This window comes from Onychostruthus taczanowskii, unplaced genomic scaffold (genome assembly GCF_017590055.1).
Source record: "Onychostruthus taczanowskii isolate IOZ18803 unplaced genomic scaffold, ASM1759005v1 scaffold19, whole genome shotgun sequence".
NCBI classification, from domain to species: Eukaryota; Metazoa; Chordata; class Aves; order Passeriformes; family Passeridae; genus Onychostruthus; species Onychostruthus taczanowskii.
This window is the reverse complement of record NW_024499128.1, coordinates 9,355,204-9,373,702: the sequence shown is the minus strand read 5'-3', so window position 1 is coordinate 9,373,702 and position 18,499 is coordinate 9,355,204. Positions and strand designations below refer to the sequence as shown.

General features: G+C 39.6%; 1 protein-coding gene across 2 annotated transcripts in view; it reads left to right on the top strand.

The window, feature by feature from the left end:
* MAD1L1 (mitotic arrest deficient 1 like 1) overlaps positions 1 to 18,499 on the top strand; it is a 350,409-nt gene that overhangs the window by 22,237 nt on the left and 309,673 nt on the right. For both annotated transcript variants that reach the window (XM_041401934.1, XM_041401935.1), the window contains exon 10: positions 13,492 to 13,578. In XM_041401934.1, the coding sequence (XP_041257868.1) occupies positions 13,492 to 13,578 (87 nt within the window). The remainder of the gene's footprint in view (positions 1 to 13,491; positions 13,579 to 18,499) is intronic.

Sequence of the window (18,499 nt, the reverse complement as noted above, 5' to 3'; positions counted from 1 at the left end):
TGGCAAGGGGAAATGCAGTTGGCACTTTGTAATAAGTGATATATTTGCAAGTCTGGTTTTTTTTTTTTTTTTTTTTTGTTTTTTTTTTTTTGTTGTTTTTTTTCCCCTATTTGAATAGACATAGGTCTTGGAAATGCACATGCTCCTGGATGGCTTGTGACAGCTGCTAAAGATAAACATGCTCTTTCTCAATGTCATTTGAGTGTAGTTAGATAGTTAAAATAGCTTTTTCTGTTCCAGAAATATCTGTCTGATTTTTGTATTCTGTTCTTTTCAGTGGTGGTGTGTCCAGGTCAGCAGATTTTCACAGATTTGTAGAATACCAGGTTGGAAGGCACTTCAAGGTTCAGCCTTTCCTGAGAAAAGCCTGGTCTGGACAAGATGGCCCAGCACTGGGTGCAGCTGAACCTTAAAAGTGTCCAGTGTTGGAGGAAAGTTCAGGTGAACCCTTAACCAATATACATCCTGAAAACCTAAACCAGAATGTCTGAATCTACAGCACAGTTGAGTGTTTACCAGAAATGACTTTCATACTCTAGTACCCCTGTGACGTTAGTAATTGTCAGAGACATCTGATATACAATGTAAAAGAGCTGCATTTTTGTGTCTTAAGGTTATAAGGGCTACAAAATAAATATTTGGCCCTTCAGAATTCAACCATCAGAAGGACAGTTACCAAAGTTTTAGCATCTGTGTCAGTCTGTGGTTTTTGTCAGGGAGAATGGGATGCTTTTGGTATTAAGTTGGGATTCAGTTCTATGGTGTGACTAAATCATTACATGGAATTTGATGGAACCATATCTGGCAAGAATCTTGCTGACAGCCTCAAGTTTGTACGTGGGTTTTTATAGCTTAAAGGAGCTGTCTCTCACTAGGTTGTTGCTTATAATTTTCTGTGCTTAGTAATTTGAAATTGTTAGGTTTGTATATGCTGTCCCCTGCATTTTCCCTCCTTGCTGTGCCAGGGGAGTGGGGACTTAGCTGAAACAAGAAGGAAATAACCACCTTCTCCTCCTCCTCCACACACTGCTGCGTTTGTCAGAGGCAGCTCAAGGGCTCAGGTTGTCCTGCTGTTGTGGAGGAGCTGCAGTTCTCTTCTGTCTGAACAATAAGCTTTGTATCTGTTTGTACAGTAATGAACTGCTTTTGTTTCCTTCAGGAACCTGCTCTGCTGTCTGGAGCGTTTCCATTTACAGACAACCCTTGCCAAATTAATTTTATTTAATTATCTCCCAGGGCTAAGCTTGAATACATTTTGTGTTAAATTCACCGTTTCTCCCTCTTCTGAACGAAATGGACTTAATATCCTTGTTAAAATCTGATTAAAACTAAAATTGAGTTTTTTGAAGTCTGATTATCCCATGAAATGGAATTTTTAAACCTAATTATGAATGGATTTGCATACATTCTTAGCACCATTGAAAAGAAAGTTGAAATAAATTTATTAATGAAATCTTCTTCTACTGTCTCTTTGGGCCATGGTGATTGCTGGAGAGTGAGGGAGAAGGAAGGCAGAATGAAAACTCCCCCTCTTTTGAAATATACCCTCTCCCCTCCCAATTAATTCCAGAGCTGTTTTGACCCTGTCTCATTTTTATTCTTCCCTGCCACACAGCCCAATTTAGGTAATTGACAGCCTTTCAGAGGGTAACTACACAGTAGAGCTGGTTTCATGTATTTAAAACCCTTGTGCTTTCTGAAGGGAGGATGTAGTGGGCAACTTTTGTTTCCACTGTTATGTTTTTTCTCTCTTTCCTGAGGTAGCCCTGACACCTAATCAATAGGCAGCTCTGGTTTCTCCTTTCTGAGGAGCTGTATATTGAAGTGTTTGTTTTAAACCTGCTAAAAATGGATAGTTTGACAGATTCTGTTAAATGTGCACATGGAAATTGGGGTTGTTTATGTAGTTCCCTGAGTTTGCAGCAAAAAGGTTTCTTTGAAGGATATATTTGAATCTCTCAGTACAGTAATTGTGCCCATCACTTCAGGATTTTGCCAGTCCTCTCTAGGAAAAGGTGTTCCAGTGCAGGAAGTGTCTGCTTGTCTGACGTGGTGCAGAGGGCAGCAGGATGCCTGTGCAGGGAGGTGGTTTCATGTGGAGGCTCCTACTTGTAGAACATTTCTGAGTGTTTCTTGTACTGATTGAAGAGTTCTTCTCCTTACATGAAAGGTACAACTTGAAGGTGTGACTTTTTTATTTTTCAGCCAGTCATCCTCTTACCCGGACTTACAAAAAGCTCTTTGCCTTTTAAGCATTAGTTACAAAATTTTTAATAGTGTCTTCTCTTTGTCATGTGCTATGTGCAGATTTTTTTTCTCCTTGACAAAAATATAGTAAATGTGGTGGAAAAAAGATTTTGGCAGAAGGAGAGAGAAGAAATCCTGGTCTTGATGCATGACTCTGCAAAGAGTAAATGCTCAGCATGTGGCCAAGTGTTCTGTAAGCATTTGCATTTGCAAATTTGCTTTCAAGTACAGAGGGACTTGTTTTCCATATGCCTTTGTGTTTTCATTTTAATCTTTGCACAGGTTTTGTACTAAACACAGTGGTGGTATCAAGTTCTAGAAGAAATGTGGATTTCTGGCTCTGTTTCTTTGGGATGCTTCTGAAGTGGGGAGTTCTATGAGAGAAGCTGTGGCTCAGCAGAGGAAGGAGAGTTGAGCTAAGATTTGAGAATATTTTTAGCTGGCACGTGCTCAGGTTATAAACCAGAACGGTTGAAGTAAATTAAAAATTTTCTTGGTGATGTAACAGGAAAACCTGAGAATTCAGACAAGTTTTGGAGGAAAGTAGCTGACTCAGCTACTCTGCACCAGCGACTTCAAATTATTTTGTGGTTTAATGGCTGCAGCTTTCATTTGTGCTTTCTGAAACTGTTGTCCAAAGACAGGTGCATAATGCTCACTATATAAATGGGACTCCCTTGCAGTATCTTCCCAATCAAGTGTCAGTGAAATCTGAGGAGATGGGAATATCTGATGCACCTTCTCCTCAATAGTGGAGCTGTTGTACAAAGCTGCAGTCACACCAGCAGTGAGCAGAATCTGGAAGCTGAAGATCCCAGAGAAGCTAGGAGATCTCAAGGAGGGTGGATGTTTTGAAGGCTTTGGGAAAGCTGTTTAATTCTTTTATTCTTCCCTGATTGGTTCTGTAGCATTCATTTGCTGAAAAAGGAAAAGTAACTGGTTTGTGGGTAGTCCTGTATCACACAGCATGATGAAGCAAGATCTTGAAGGTAAATGTGAATGAAAGGAAGGGTGTGAAAGTGGTGTGAAAAAGGGGTGTTTATTTCTTTTAGCAGAGAGAATAGGAGCTTTCTCTTCTGTGGATACATTTCAAGCCTTGCCAGTGTTTATCATCTGATCTTATTAGTGCCTCCCCCAGCAGCTTCAGGCACTGAAAGTGCTCTAAGGTAGCAGCAAGCCAAGATGATGTCCAAGTGTTTAGGACACCAGTGCAGTCCTTACCTGAATCCCAGTCCCAGGAGCCATGGCAGACACAGGGAAGCCACAATTGCTTTTGGCTGCTCTGACCCCTGTGCTGGATGCAGGTACCTGAGCTGAGTGAGGGTTGTGAGAGCAAGCTGGCAAAAGCAGAAGAGTAATTGTTGAAATGCCACTGTTTACATCTGTAATGCAATTACACTTGAGCAGTTCCACTTTCTGAGAGCAAGTCCTCAAGTCAGCTTCTATCTCCTTCTGCCATGAATTATTCATTCCTTGTGGATGAGGGTGATTGGGGTTTGGCTTTCACAGGCAGGTTTATTATATCCACTTAGCTCCAACTGCTTTGGCATGCTCCAAGCTTTAGTTATTTTCCCAGCATTTGTTCTTAGCATTAATTGTTCTTGATGTTAAAACTTTTGGACTATGGAATTCAGCTCTGGTTTTGGGAGTAAGAGTCTGAGGGGATGGAGAGTGTTCGTTTCTTTCTTTTGATTTTCTTTGCAGCAAGCATAGAAAGAGCTTTTTATTTAAATCTGTGCTAATTGCTGAGTCTGAGGCTAACTGTTGTATTATCACCATGTGTCAAAGAACTTGGATATGAGACACTTGGTATGTGTGGCTTGGGAGCTTTGGATGTTAAGGAAATAATGCAGAATTTCAAAACAAGGTGGGATTGATGTGCTCTGCCTTTCAGGGAGAGTGGCTCTGAGGGCTGCTGAGATTGGGATATCATAACACGGGGTGCCACCACCTCTGCAGCAGCAGTGGCACTCTGGGTTTTTCTGTTCTGACAGCTTGAGTTGTCTGCTTTGTACTGGGACTGCAGCACTCAGGTCTTGCTGTGTCTCATGTTAGTGATGCCTAGAGCGGATGTGCTAATGGGCTTCCATTAAACTTTCCATTTTAAATGTTGTTTGTCCTTCACTTTGAATATTAAATTTTTAGAAACTTAAAAAAACCCCGAAAAAGTATGAGAGAATTACTGCATTTGTTTAAAGTTCTGAAAGCTTTTTTTAGCCAAACAGTTCAAAGAGCGCATCTCACTAATCAGAGGAATATTTTTGCGTCCCCGGGGTGGTCACAGTGTTTTAATTGGAACTCAGGCTTCTTTGAAGTCCTTTTTAATCCTCCCTGAGCTGGGCGAGAGGGTTTGAAGACAGCACTGTAAATCTGAAATTTCTTTGGTTTATTTACATGTGTCTGGGGACGTGTGTAATTTGTTTTCTTGGATGAAGCCCGTGGACAGCTGAGTGGGAAATGTGCTTCCTTAAGTGGGGAGGCCTGAGCCAAAGGTGGGGGTTCTGCACAGTGAGCTCACGTGCTCCTGGATTTGTTAAAACCAGGAACTGAGCAACAGGCTCTGAATGGGAAATGAGCTCCGTGGGAAACAATGTGGTAGCTAAATATGAGACAAAAAGCTGGGATTTAAACTCATGTTTTAGGATTAACTGATTAGTATGGCTCTCAAAAATGGTGTTGCATACTGATATGACTTTTACCAGTTAGGAAGTAAAAGATTGAGGGGTCAGTGCTTATGATTGATAGCTTTAATAAGCTATTAAATCAGTGTGAGGTTTCATTTTTCTACATTGAACTAGACTGGGTGTCCCTAATGATATTGCTTAGTCTTTGTGCCTCAGTTTCTAAAATTCAGGCCTTGCTTTGGTCTGGTTTCAAGGATTATCTAGTCCTACCTCAGATGTTTCATGCACTGGATGTAACTACCACAAACAGAGCTTCAGTGGCAGCTGATGCCTTTTTGCCATCTTAATACAAATGCCCCGTGGCTGCTAGCAGCAGAAGCATTTTCCTTAGGCATTGTCTAATTTTGTTGTTCTGCTATTGATTTTCATGATAAATATAATCATTTTTCAGCTGTGTTTTCTGTACTTCAGCAAGGCTTTTAACGTCTCACATTTGCTGGAGCTTGGATGTTTTATGTTCTGCTTCTGGCAGAGGTGAGACATAATCTTTTACTGAATTTGGGTAGTTTTTAATTAATCAAAGCTACATGCTTAACCTCAATTTTCTAGCTGAAAGAATAATTTAGAATTCCAGCTGAACATACAAGCAGTGTGCTTTTCATTCTTTCTAAAATTGTTACCATAAATTTACCTGTGTCTGTTATTGTATTGATATTTAAAAAAAACCCAGTTAAAATAATTTTTACTGTAGCTTAAAGTTGCAGTTTAAAGTGGCCATTCCTGGCACGAGATTGAATATGTGATTGTAATCAGAAGTAGATAATATATGGGATGTCAAATCACTTTATATAAAAGCAGTTGAAAATATGGTCTAGACTCTCCCAAGGACCTGTCTTCAGCCATTATTATTATTTCCTCTTGCTCAAGGTTAGGGGCTTTGTGTTACTGCTGGCTAATATTTTCAGCTGATAAGAGTCTGGGTAAACAACAGGATCAATAAAGATGTTAAAAACAATACAAGGACTTAGGTAAATTATTATTCTGCAAGGATTATCTCAGACAGGTGTCAAAAGAACAAGACCATCAATTCAGTGCAATCTGTAAAATAGTCAAATGTACATAAATTGTCAATAGCCAGCCTTGGCTGCTGTAGGAGCTCTCCTGTCAGCCAGGAGCCCTGGCTATCTGCAAAAATGATGTCTCTGTTGGTAATTTCCATGGAGGTAGAAGTTATGCCAGAAGGACATGCTGGATACATGCAAATTATATTTGTTTTTAGGTTTTGGAATATTTTGTATCTTGTCCCTGTGTCCCACTCCTCCTTCCTTGAGAAGAAGCTGATGATGTCTGTTTCTAGTCTGGTCTAGGTCTCTCTTCAAATGTCTTGAGAGTGACTTTGCAGAATGGAACCAGCAGAGGTTTGGTAAAATTGATTTTTTAGCTGTCAGGGTTCTTTCCCAGTTTTGTATAATCCTGGTAATTGGCCTGTAATGGTTTTCAGGGTTTCTAATGACCCACTGTTGGAAGATACATCTGTCTGTTTGGAGTTTCTTTCCAATGAACATACCTTTGTATTTCAGTGTGGTTTTCAGATACTATTTTTTTTTGTTTGTTGCTCTTTATAACTATCCAAATGCCTTGAAAATCTAAGGATGTAGAATACATAATTGGTGTTTTGCTGACATTCTGTTCTTTAGATTAGTTTGATTTGCCCTCACCTTCCTCATGAAGTCTCTTGGCTCCCCTGTTCACACTGTCCTCTCAGCCCAACCTCAGGTTGCCAAAATGATTATTCCAACTCCAGTGACAAATAGAAACTATAGGGAAAAACAACCCTGCTTATGACTCCCTAAAAGGAGTTTTTATTCATTTTATGACATTATTTTTCCCTTCAGCTGTTGCTTTTTTCTCAGATAAGGTTTGTGATTAGGAAGAGCACTTAAAATGTCTTTTGCTGCAGTAAAATGAAATATTACATTATTAAGTGTGTTTACATTTTGTGCTTGAAGTCTTAAGGGCAATAGGTAGAAAATTGTTTCCCACAATAATTTCCTTTCAACATCGTCATTAATATATAATTACATTCACTTAATTGTGAATTGAGAAAATACATTTGCTTCTCTAATTGTGAAGATTGTGCTGATATCTCTGGTAGCATGAGAGCAGTAACAGCCAGTTTTAAAATCCCTTTTGATCGTTTCCAACTTCAATACTTCAGTGCTACTGCTGGTGAATACCTGAAAGGTGCTTTAGAAGTTTGTGTGTTTTTTTTTCTTTCTCTTCAGTGTCTAATCTTAAGGTTTAAGACCTTAAGAACTCTTTATTTTCTTGTGTAGGAAAAACATAGGACAAAGAATATTTCACAGTTTTGTAGATACCCTCCCTGTGTCTCCAGATGTATGTTTAATGCCTTATTGCTGCCTTATAAATGGTTGCATTTTATGAAGGTCTCTTGATGACTCTGTGAAATTTTTGTTTCACCATGACCTCTAAAAGCTCTGAATTATGTCATGTGATTGAGCATGCAGTGGCAAACCCCAAAGGTGAGTATTTTTATCTTCCAGATCAGCAGTCTTGGTGCTGCTGTGAGTACATTCCCTCTGCTTGAGGTCTCTGAAAGCCTTTCACTGGTAAGGTTCCATTCCACTGTGCAATGTGTGCTACCACGTTTCTGTGGATTGTTTTGTGCTTTCTCTTAGAGCAGTGGTAGGGATGAGAAAGGACTGCTGAAATGTTTCCCAATGGTTAATTTTTCTTCCAAAGTAAGATTAATTTTACCTTGTTGAGCCCTTACCTGTATCTTTAAAGCAGAAATGAAGCTTGAACAGTGCGTTGTTAGGATGCCATAACTTTGGGAGGAAAAAAGCTTTCTTCATTAAAATCCAAAGAAGTTATTAACTGGAATCTAAGATAGTTTTATTCCTTTTTTTTCCCCTCCCCTCTTCAAATTATAGCTTGATTGGATTAATTGCTAATTTTGCAATTGCTTCAAAAGAGACATATCAATTGTCTTTAGAATTGTCAAGACACTTATAAACACTTCATATGTTTGCTTACAAATAAGTTGTTCTGCTTCAAGTGGTTAATGGGGACGTTTGCTTTGGTAAAGAGCAATTGGTTTTGTTGATTCTATCTGTACACAAATAAGAGCTCTCTAAATGAGGGGAACCTTGGCTGAGATTGCTTATTGCTTTCACTTCAGATTTCCTCCATTTACTTTGTACATAAAATGTTAAGCAGCCACTTTGTTGGAGAAACAGTCTCAGGTATACCTTAGTTTTGTGGGTTTGACAGCTCTTCGCACCTTTATTTGAATGAGTAAAGGTTTGTGACTACTATTCAAAACATTTAATCAAAGTGTTACAAAGCACTAAATGTGTCCTAATTGCCTGGAAACATTAAAGAAATTTAAAATTTTTTTTTTTTTTTTTTTTTTTTTTTTTTTTTTTTTTTGTGACTAATGTGTGTAGGAGATTCCAAACCATGTGCATTAGTTAATGTAGTCAGGAATAGGAAGGGAGGATGTAGTCATGGAGGTATGAGCAGACACAGGTAACTGCCTGGACTGGAGCTTGGAGGGGCTTTTCTGCAGGAGAAGTGTGTTGTGAAAATTAAATCTTAGAACTTCCATGTCTGGACACCAGATTTTAGTGGTAATATTTTCCTCTGGTCTGGTGAAGAGGAGCTAAGGAGTCCTCCCAGGGAGGCAATGCATATTTTGAGGAGAAAGGGAGACTAAGCAATTTGTTGCTTTCTCATAACAAACATGGAGTTAATCTGACCAAATGAAACGTAAGGATTCTGTGCTGTATCCCAGAGGTCTGCATGAGCTCTTGTGATTATTGATATTTGCTGAACTTTCTTGCAGGGTGAGTCCTTCCAGGAACTGAGCTGCTTTTGGACTTGGTGAAGCTTCAGGGGTAGACAGGAGTCCTGTAAACCAGAGCTAGAGGAGTTAAAGCAGTTGAGGAGATCAAATATACAAAGAGGATGTTTGAGACTCACTTCAAACATACAGGAAAAGACTGTTACAGGCATTCCATGGCCTTTCTAATCATACAGAAATATTTAAAACAACTAAACTGCCTTTCCAGAAATCTTCTCTTGTTGTCATGTTATTGTTCTGTTTGTTCTTCAGATGCTGTTTTCCTGCCTAAAATGAAGATTAAATTATTTTTATAAAAGTAGAAAAGGATTTTCTTGTGGAGAGCAGAATTTCAGAATCTTATTACATTTCCTTGTACATTATACAAAAAAAGATACGGAACAAAATAAATATTTTCTACTTCTGGGAGATTACCTTAAAAAAACCCCAAACAAACAACAAACCAAAACCCAGAAAACCACCTGGAAATTGTTTTTCATAGAAGAGAATTAAGCAGATGTGGGCTCCCTTTCTGTGCCTTATTGACACACACTTTAATAAGAACATTGGTCTCTGGTCTTTGTCAGTTAATTATGTTTAAGTGTCAAACTAAAAATATTGTGCCAAAAATCTGGTAATGTTCCATTTCAATTTAGTATGACTTACTCGAGACAACCAAGCTTGTCACTGTGTATTTATACTGAGCTAAATCTGTGAAGAGAAATATTAATTCAGCAGACTTTCAAAAATAAGTAATTCTGTGTAATTTAGTGTTATAAATGGGGTATAGTTTGGTAGTTTGAATCAAATGTAATTAAACAAAAAGCAGTAAAGAACTCAGTCCTCCAGACATAGTTGATGAAGTGCCTGTTTTTCTCTTTAGTTTACTTTTGTCTTGCACTTTCTTACTTAAAATTTAATGTCTGATCTCTAGCTACGATCAAAACTCTTCCTTTGCTGTGCATTTTGAAACATTTTATAGAAGCAATAAGAAGTTGACATTCTGATAAATTATAAATTAAAAATTTTTTCTTTAACATTTTCATCTACTTAGAGAGTCTTGGTTTAATGTTACTTCGACAGCTAATTCTCAGTGTGTAACTGTCACAGTTTATCCTGAAATGGTAATAGATCCTTAACTAAGAACAGAGTGTTCCTCCAAATCCTGGGAAATGTCAGTTGTGTGCATTAAAAAAAAAAGACATACAAAATAGCATCAGCTGTTTTCCTCAAAAGTTTAAAAAATGTGACAGTGGGCCCTAAAAGTTATTGTATGATTTGGCTGGACATCCCATTAAGTTAATTTTTCACTTCATTTGAATGGTTTATGTTTTTATCATTCTTAAATTGCTCCTTTTCAAATTATGCTTCAAAGGAAGGCAGAGAACTTTGGTTGCCAGCAGTTTTGTCCCCTCCTGTCTCACTGTGCTGGAAACTGCTGGACTAATTTGCTCATTTAGGGCAAAAGAAAACCTCATCCAAATTGGACTTAAATTCAAGTGTTTTATGAATTTTGCTTAAGGAAGGTGGGGTGTCTCAGGATGGGAAGGTGGGACAGAGGAAGAACATTCTAGCTTTTAGTTCCTTGTGCCTTAGCCAGGAGAGGGGAACTGAAGGCAGGGATTTTCTTCTGCATTTTGGAAGCCCCTATTTCGTTTCTTCACGTGCACGTTGTGATCACAAAGCACGTGTATCAGTTTATTAATCAGTGCCCTGAATGGGGTTGTTCTGGTCCCTTTGCAGGTTTTTGCATGGCTGGTGCACACGAGCTGTGGGGTGGTTGGTGGTTACTCCCTGGGGAAGGAAGCTGCCTGCAGGTTTGCAGAGCAAACACAGTGGCACTGCTCAGCTTTTCAGAAAGGCAGTTCTGGCTCTCTTTGGGTCAGGGCAGGGTTTCAAACTTCCCTCAACAAGCCATGATTCCAGTAGTGTTGGAAAGCTGTGCTGTCACAAAGAACCTCTTAAAGCAGATTCCTTGGTTTTCTAATACTGCTTTTGATATCAACTGTTCCATAGGGAATGGACAAAGCTTAGCAAAAATCATAGACATCAGCCAAGGCTCTCAAGGCCAGAACATGTTGCTGTGTGCTGGGATGCTGACAAATTTCTCTCTTTGCGTGGCATTGTTTGCAGAAACTCGTGCAATGAGAGGCCTGGTTACAGCTGGTTGCTGTTTGCAGTGCTTTGGGACTTGACCAATTCTCTTCAAATTGAAAGCTTTGATTTAATTTTATTGTGCATGCAGCATTGTTCCTCTGCTTGGATCTGTGGAAATTTGGCTTTTGCCAAGTTGCTGAGGCTCAGGATACGGTGTAGACCTTGGAACCAGGCTTTGAAACCTCTCAATTAGGACAGCAGAGTGCATGCAAAGGTGTCTTTGGCTCTGATCACCTGATATGATTTAGTGTTACAGAAAATGAACTTTTCTTTACGGGGGATTAATACCCATGGACTTTGTTTTCTGTTACATAGCTATGCTACTCCACTTAGAAAGAAAAAAAAATAATAAAAGCTGTTTAATGCCAATAAAACATTGTCCAGAACTGAGTGTAAACCTAAAGCTGCCAATTGCTGGAACTGAGATTGGAAGCTGATTGTTAGTTTGAATGGCTGAACAGATGAGGATGATTGTTTTTTACTGGAAATCGGTCAGGAGCTGTCATTACTAGAAATCTGTGGCTTCTATAGTACTCTTTCATTTTACTACTGGATTAATTTCAGTTCCTGAAGTCAGTCCTAATAGATTATGGTATGAGTTTCTGGAAAAAAAAAAAAAAGGAAAAAATCAAGGCAGATACACTTTTTTTGTACATTAAAAACAGAATATCTGAAATTATTTCACTGGTGTTGAGGGCTGGCACTCAACATGACCAGAGAGCTTCCTGATATTAGCTATGCTTATGATAAATCTGCTGTATTTGGGTGATTTATTAGAAGCTTAGAGCTGCATTTTTCAGAGCCTTGTTGACTTGGCATTACATTGTACAAAGATTTTTCCTGCGGAAATCATTTGTGTCTGCTTACAGCTTCTTCTTGCCAAACAGACTTAGGTGTGCCCAGTCCATTTCCCTGGTGTTCCCTCTGATGCCCAGCCATTGGTAGCCCTCAGTAAAGAGCTGGTGAACTGCTCAAGTTAAGGATCCTTTTAGGCTCAGCTACAAGACTTTGAAATGTAATTTAATGCTGCAACACATTTTGAAATCCAGGTGCATGTTGGCTTAAAACTGACTTTTCTCTGCTAACAGAATTTTATTTTCAGATGTTTTAGCCAAGCTATCTCCATGTTGTGTCTTGGTTTCTTCTCGTAATTCCCTTGGTTAGTGAGTGTGATGTCCTGTCCTGAGTGATTCCTTTGCTGCAATCTGTGCCTCTGTTGTCTGATGGGAGAACATTTCCATCTCTTTAGCTGTATATTGACTATTAAGACTTGGATGTAACACAAGTGGTGTTAGAGGCCTCAAAATTTTTTGCTGAGGAAGGATAAAGGTTTGTAATTCTGGAAGTGAAATGCAGGAATCTTTCAGCTGGGGTTGCCAGAATGGAATTCTATCTGCACCAACTCAGCGTTTAACTAATTTTCACTCAACTGGAAGTGACAGATGATTAAAGAGGAAAAGCTATGCCTTTTTTTTTTGATGTGAGTAGTTGCCTGAAAAATATTTTCATCAGAAAAATCTCTAGTCCTAGATCCAGTCAGAATCCAATGATCAAGCTCAAGGCACTTCTCCCTGTTCAGTTTTTGGAGTGGCAGCAGCCTCATTCCAGCTCTGTATTTCAGTGTAGACTCTGACCAGGCCTGCTTTCATCTGCCAGCAGCGGTGGAACCTTGACTTGCTTTTTGGGGCACATGATAGATTGTGTGCCTGCAGATTTCACTGCTGCAAAACTGACTCCCCACTTGCTCCCTGTGAAAAGCCCTTTCAAGGTCTGGGTTACTCTTCCCCTTTTTGGGTGGTGCATCTTGGTGGAGCAAAGGGATGTATGTACCCACTTCATACAGGGGTGCCCGTTCCAGCTTCCTTCCCTTTTGCTTCTGTTTTAGGGTGGGAAAACCTTTCTGATGCTCAAGACAGTTTTTATTTTTATGACTTCAAGAGAGGCCTCTGAAAGAGCAGTCTCCTCCTGCAGAGGCTGTTGATGTAGTCCATGGAACTGCCAGTCTGGAGTTATCTTGATCCCATTCCATTACCTTTAAGCATTTGTCATTGGATTGGATGAAAAAATAAATCTATTTCTTGCAGCTGTGGAGTTGTTGCTAGCGGGTCTGTAAAAATCTCTGATCTCTTTGACAGGGAAAGTTTATCAGTGACATCTGAAGTGTTACCCAGAGCTGAGGGATTCTGGGTTTTTCTCCTGTGGCTCTGGAGTCATGGTGTATGTGAAGGACTCAAGTTAGCACACTGGTAACTCTGTGGGAACACTGCTTTGAGTCACCTGTCATGTATCTGAACATCTACACTCTCAGAGGGTGGTCAGCAGTAGCCAGAGTTGTTGAATTGTGCAGACTGCATTTTGATTTATTTCCTCCTTTTCTTACTCTCTTACTACTAATGCTGTGCTCATCCTGTGATGGCTTTAGATTTTATGGGAGCTGGACAGGCTGCAGCTCTGTGTTGTTCTAAGGGACTGCAACAGGTTTGGCCCCAGGAAATCACCTTGGCTGCTTTTGGTGAGAGCTGTTTCATGGCTGTGTGTGGAATATAGATTTGCAACCAATGATTCATTAAAAATTTTTATTTTGTTTTAATTGTGTAGGACACCTGATGATCTCTCGAGGCAAATTGTGGCCCTGCAGCAGAGGGAGCTTGCCCTGAAAGAGCAGAATTCCACCTTCATGAACAGGTGAGTGATTCCAGGAGGGGATGCTGGTAGCAAGACCCTGCTATGTTAAAGCCCAGAGAAAGGAAACAAGGGCTGCAAGCTGAGAGACCAGCTCTTTATATTTCCTTGATGTTCCATGGAGCTTTCTGTGCCACCTTCTATTCTTTCCCATCCTGATAAAGGGCTTTCTGCTTACTGAAATCCTTTCAGGAAGAAAAAGATGAATAACTGTGGATGATGCAGTGAAGAGTTAGTCAAGCTTTATGTTATGAGTGTTTGCAAGGGGAAGTGAGTTGCTTTCCCCAGACCATTTAATCTGGGAAGGAAATGTCACAAAGCAAAATGTGCCAAGTATCTGTCTGGGCATGGGAAAGGGAGTAGGAGCTCTGAGCACTGGGAGTTGTCTGCTAGAAGGACCAGGTTGTAGAGATGGTGAAGGAAAAGGATGTTTGCAGGTCTGGTGGCAAAGTGCTGCCAGGCTTTGAGAGAAGCAGTCTGTTTGTGGAGTGAGATGGTTGTTTGAAACATGAGGGTGTTTAAACCATTGCCCTCCTGTGGGAGTGAATGTGTAATGGGGAAATGAATTTGCCAGAGCTAAACTTTCCAGGCTGTTGCTTCCACAGCCTTTCTGAACACAGTTCCACAGCATGCCAGGCAGTGCTTCTCACCCTCGGTGCACATCTTCTTGCTTCCTTGTTTAATTCCACACATTAGGAGCCCTCTGTTAAAGCCATTCTTGTGAAAGCAATACCTCTGTCTTTCAAAAAGACCCTGGACTGTTTGCACTGCAGGCTTGTGGCTCCCTTGGCTGAGCAACAGGAGTGTGGGGAATTTCAGCCTTTGGTGTAAAAATGCTGAATGCAAAGCAGTCAATGCCATGTTGAGCTCTGTGTGGGCACACTTAGCTTGTCTGGGCAGCATTTCCTGATGTGTCTCCTGAGATAGGTGATGATGCTGTTTTGGGCTCCACCTTCCTAATGATGGGTAGGATTCAAGCAGGGTGGTAAAAAGTTTTGGCTCTGCTGCTGCTCTTAATGAAACTGTTTAGTCATTTGTAAAATGGTTAGCTAAGTGTGAATTCCCAGGAGTGAGCCAGCCAAATTGCTGTGTGGTTTATCTGTGAAGTTTACAGGGGAGAAAAAATAATATCTAACCAATATAAAAAAGACATTCTGTATATTAAATCAAGCAAACCCTCAAACCCACAAGTGATTAAATGATAAAATAAAAGAATGATGGTAGTGTTTGAGTTATAGATTTAGGTTGTGTTTTTTTTTTTTAGGCTGCTTTTCACAGCCCTTCAGAGAAGTTATTTTTCTAAATTTATTAATGGCCAAGGGGAAAATGTCTGTTGAAAAAGCAGCTTTTTGGTAGTGCCTGTTTATCTAGATACAATTCTGCCAATTTAGTTTAAAAATAAAAACATGATTAAAATTACTTTTTGATTTCGAGTTAAATGGGCTGTAAAGCTGCTCAAATTAAAATTCTAACGTTTTCCTGATGTCAGTTCTGAAACTGATAATTTTGACTTTCTTCTATCACATACCTTATTCTGTCTTAAAAAGAAGGCAATAAGATAAATTTTTTAAAACCTTTCATTACGAGTGATTTGAAAGTTCTCAGTAGAAGGTTTTGAGTTTTTGGAAATAAAACCTTGTTAAGGAAGCAAACCTAATTTTCTCCTTTCCATAATTTTTTTCCAGATTTAGCTGATGGTCTTCTCTTTTATTTGTTTCATAATTGTGCTCGGAATTGCCTGTGTATTAGAGTAATTTAATATGTGATCATGCCTCCCTCTAGTGATGAAGCCCAGCACTTATTCAGCTTTCTATTGTTTGGGTTTTTTTCAGCCACAGGTTATTTTGCCCTTAGTTGAAATATGTTGTCTTTGGTGCTGATAGTGCAGTGCTTGATTTATTACATCAGTGGTTATGTGTGTGTAGAGCAATGAGCAGTACAAACACTACAAAATTTGTGTCTACCCTAAGAAGTTTAAGTTTTCTCCATTAAAATTAATGAATTGGCAGATACTTAAGAAAACATCATCACAAATGGCATCTGAATTTATTTTTATGGCAACAAAGGAGAGAATCACAGATAATCCTGGCTCACCTGTTGCTACAGTGCAAAACTGTGTTCAGTAGAAGAGATTTTTGAGTGTCGTGGTAAAGAGCGTTACATGGCTCCCTTCCCTACCTGGCAGATGTTGAGTCTTTGTGCAGTGGGGGTGTGTGTGCTCATCACCAAGCTTTTAAACACAGGCAGGAGAGTGCCTGAAGGTGTGTATGAGGGGGGTGTGCAAGCTGATTATTCTCTTTCTCTTTACACTGCAATCATCTTGGTTTGCATTCCCAGTGATGCTTTCCCACACTGTTCAGTGACTGGGGTAGACACTTTCCAGCTGCTATTTCTGCTTCCAGTGTCCTGTAGTTGATCTAGAGTGGGGAGTTATGGTTGATAAACACCTTTTCCAAATGGCTTCACCAAACAAAATTTATTTTTTTCTCATTTTTGCATTCTTGACCTGCTTGCCATTTTTTACTTTGCTTTCCATTTATTACCATTTATTACTGCTTTCCATTTATTACATTTCAGAGCCAGTGTTTTTGTAGTTAAAAAGGCAATAGAGATTATCCCACCACAAAGACAACATCACTATAAACCCATTTTTGCTGTGGTATTTCCCTGTGTGGGGATCTGCCCTGCAATCTGTGTTTTGTGTAGCCTGTGCAATTGCCAGTGTCTCCAGACCTCCCAGAGATCAAATGATGATGCATATCCTATTTGCTCCATCACTCACATTGGACACTTTTAGACACAGAACCACAGGACTGAATTTCCTGAGCAGTAGGTTTAAATCAATTTCTTTTAACAGTGATTGTTTACACGTCTGAGTTGTGTCGACTCCCTCGGAGCTTGCTATTTTTGCTAAGGGGAGAAAACCTTCCTGTGGTGCCAGCATGGGGCAAGAGGAGGGTCACTTTAGCACTGCACACATGGGCAGCAGCTCCCTTCTCTTGGCAACTTCAGGATGGCTGAGTAATGTAGCTGAAAGTGCCATTAATCGTGTGTGATGGACTCTCAGTGCTGCTTTGGAGTGTGTTGCTAGAAGTCGTATAAATAGAGTAAATTACACTTTCAGCAGCAGCAGCAGGAAGTGTTCTGGTGCTTTTTAACTGCAGAGCAAAGATAACAAACCAAAGGTTCAAAAGCTCAAAAGAAGATTGCTCAGGGCCACTTTGATAGCAAGAATTGTACCTGTTCTGCTATTTAGGGAAGGGTGATGGAAGGAAGGTGTTTAATTAGTGGGTCAGTTTAACCATGCAGCCACCATTAGTTAGAGCCCATTTTCCCCCCAGTTGTGACTGCTGTGGGTGTGGTACACTGAAACACGTTGGTGGTTGTAGTTTGGAATATGGAAAGTCAGCCAAGTGGTTCATAAACTTTTCTCTTATGGAAAAATGAGTAGCAATTATACTATTTTTTAAAGTGAGAAAAGCTGCACAATTATTGTGCCTGCTTCCTATCTACATATTTGGTCTCTCTAGAGAGATTTCCTCGAACAATCCTGGCAAAGTATTCTGGAATTTGAAATGTTGTCCAATGAGATGGCTCACGTGAAGGAATGATGCTGCTTTATGGCTTGAGCTTTGCTGCATTTCTGAAAGACAGGCTGTGAAAATGGTTACTTGTGGCTCTTCCCAAAGTGATAATTTCTACTTTTGCTCTTGTGGTCTAAATGCAGGATTGACATTGGCTCTTGAGATGTCTTGTGGAAGGTCAAGTACGAGGAAACACGTAGGTGAAGTTGGTTTTGGACAGGATGAAGGACAGAAGGGAAAATTGAAGAGCAGTAAATCCTTGGTTCTGGTGTTGAGATCCCAGAACTGATGGCTTATTCCCATCGCCTCGTGTCAGAAACCCAGCCATGTGTTTTGACATATTGTTTCATATGGGAAAAGGGACACAGAGAATGTGTGTGAAAAAGGATTTTCCTTCTGCAAGTGCTCATGGAGTTCTGTTAAAAGACATGGCTCTTTACCACCTTTATTCATATAAATCATGTAAAACTGATTTACCCAAACAACCTGCTGTGTGTGTTGATGTTTAAAATGAAATAAAACCCCAAACCATTGAAGACCAGGGAATGTAGATTGCAATCTGAACAGAAAATGCTGTAGACTTGGGCAGCAGGGATTTTTTTTAACAACAACAAAAAAAAGAATGAGTGATGATAAGCCCAGAACTGTCCATCTTCATAAGTGCTGTTAGATCAGAAGTGTTGTAAATCTATTGCCCAACCTCTCTTTTCCTTGGATGTCCCAATGAATGTCAGTCACCAAAACAAATAGAGCCTGTCAGACTTCTTCCCCTAATCTTCTGGAAAGTTGGACAGAAGTTTAATTACAGTGAAGTGTCTTTTATCTGACAGAGAGAGAAGTGCTAGCTTTTTAATAGGCTTTATGAGTTATTTTTTGATCAAAAGAAGCACTTAATGTCTAATATAGGATTAGGTAGGGATTTTTTTTCTTCCTTTGTTCATTTATATGGCACATTGCACCTTGATTTATACATGGAGGTGTCTGTGTACCTAATATCAGACAAATGTTTATTCACAGTGCTTCAGGGCAATATTAACTGCTGGCAGGTTCTGCATTTATTTTCCAGAGTGAGATGATGAAGAAATGACTGTAGATGCTGCTTTTCCTTTGCTCCAAAATGGGTCTTTCCTGCCCTTCTGTACCAGAAGGTACTTGATAGGGTCTCATTAAGTGACCAATCTACATATTCATGTAGTAACCTTCTAGAGCAACATCTGGTTATTCATGACTCTAATTAGGTAGATACAAAGCTTTTCTATTTTTTTTCTATCCTATAGTTAGCAGAAAATAGGAAAGCAAAAAATAATTTAGCCAAGACATTGACTTATGCTTCCAATTTG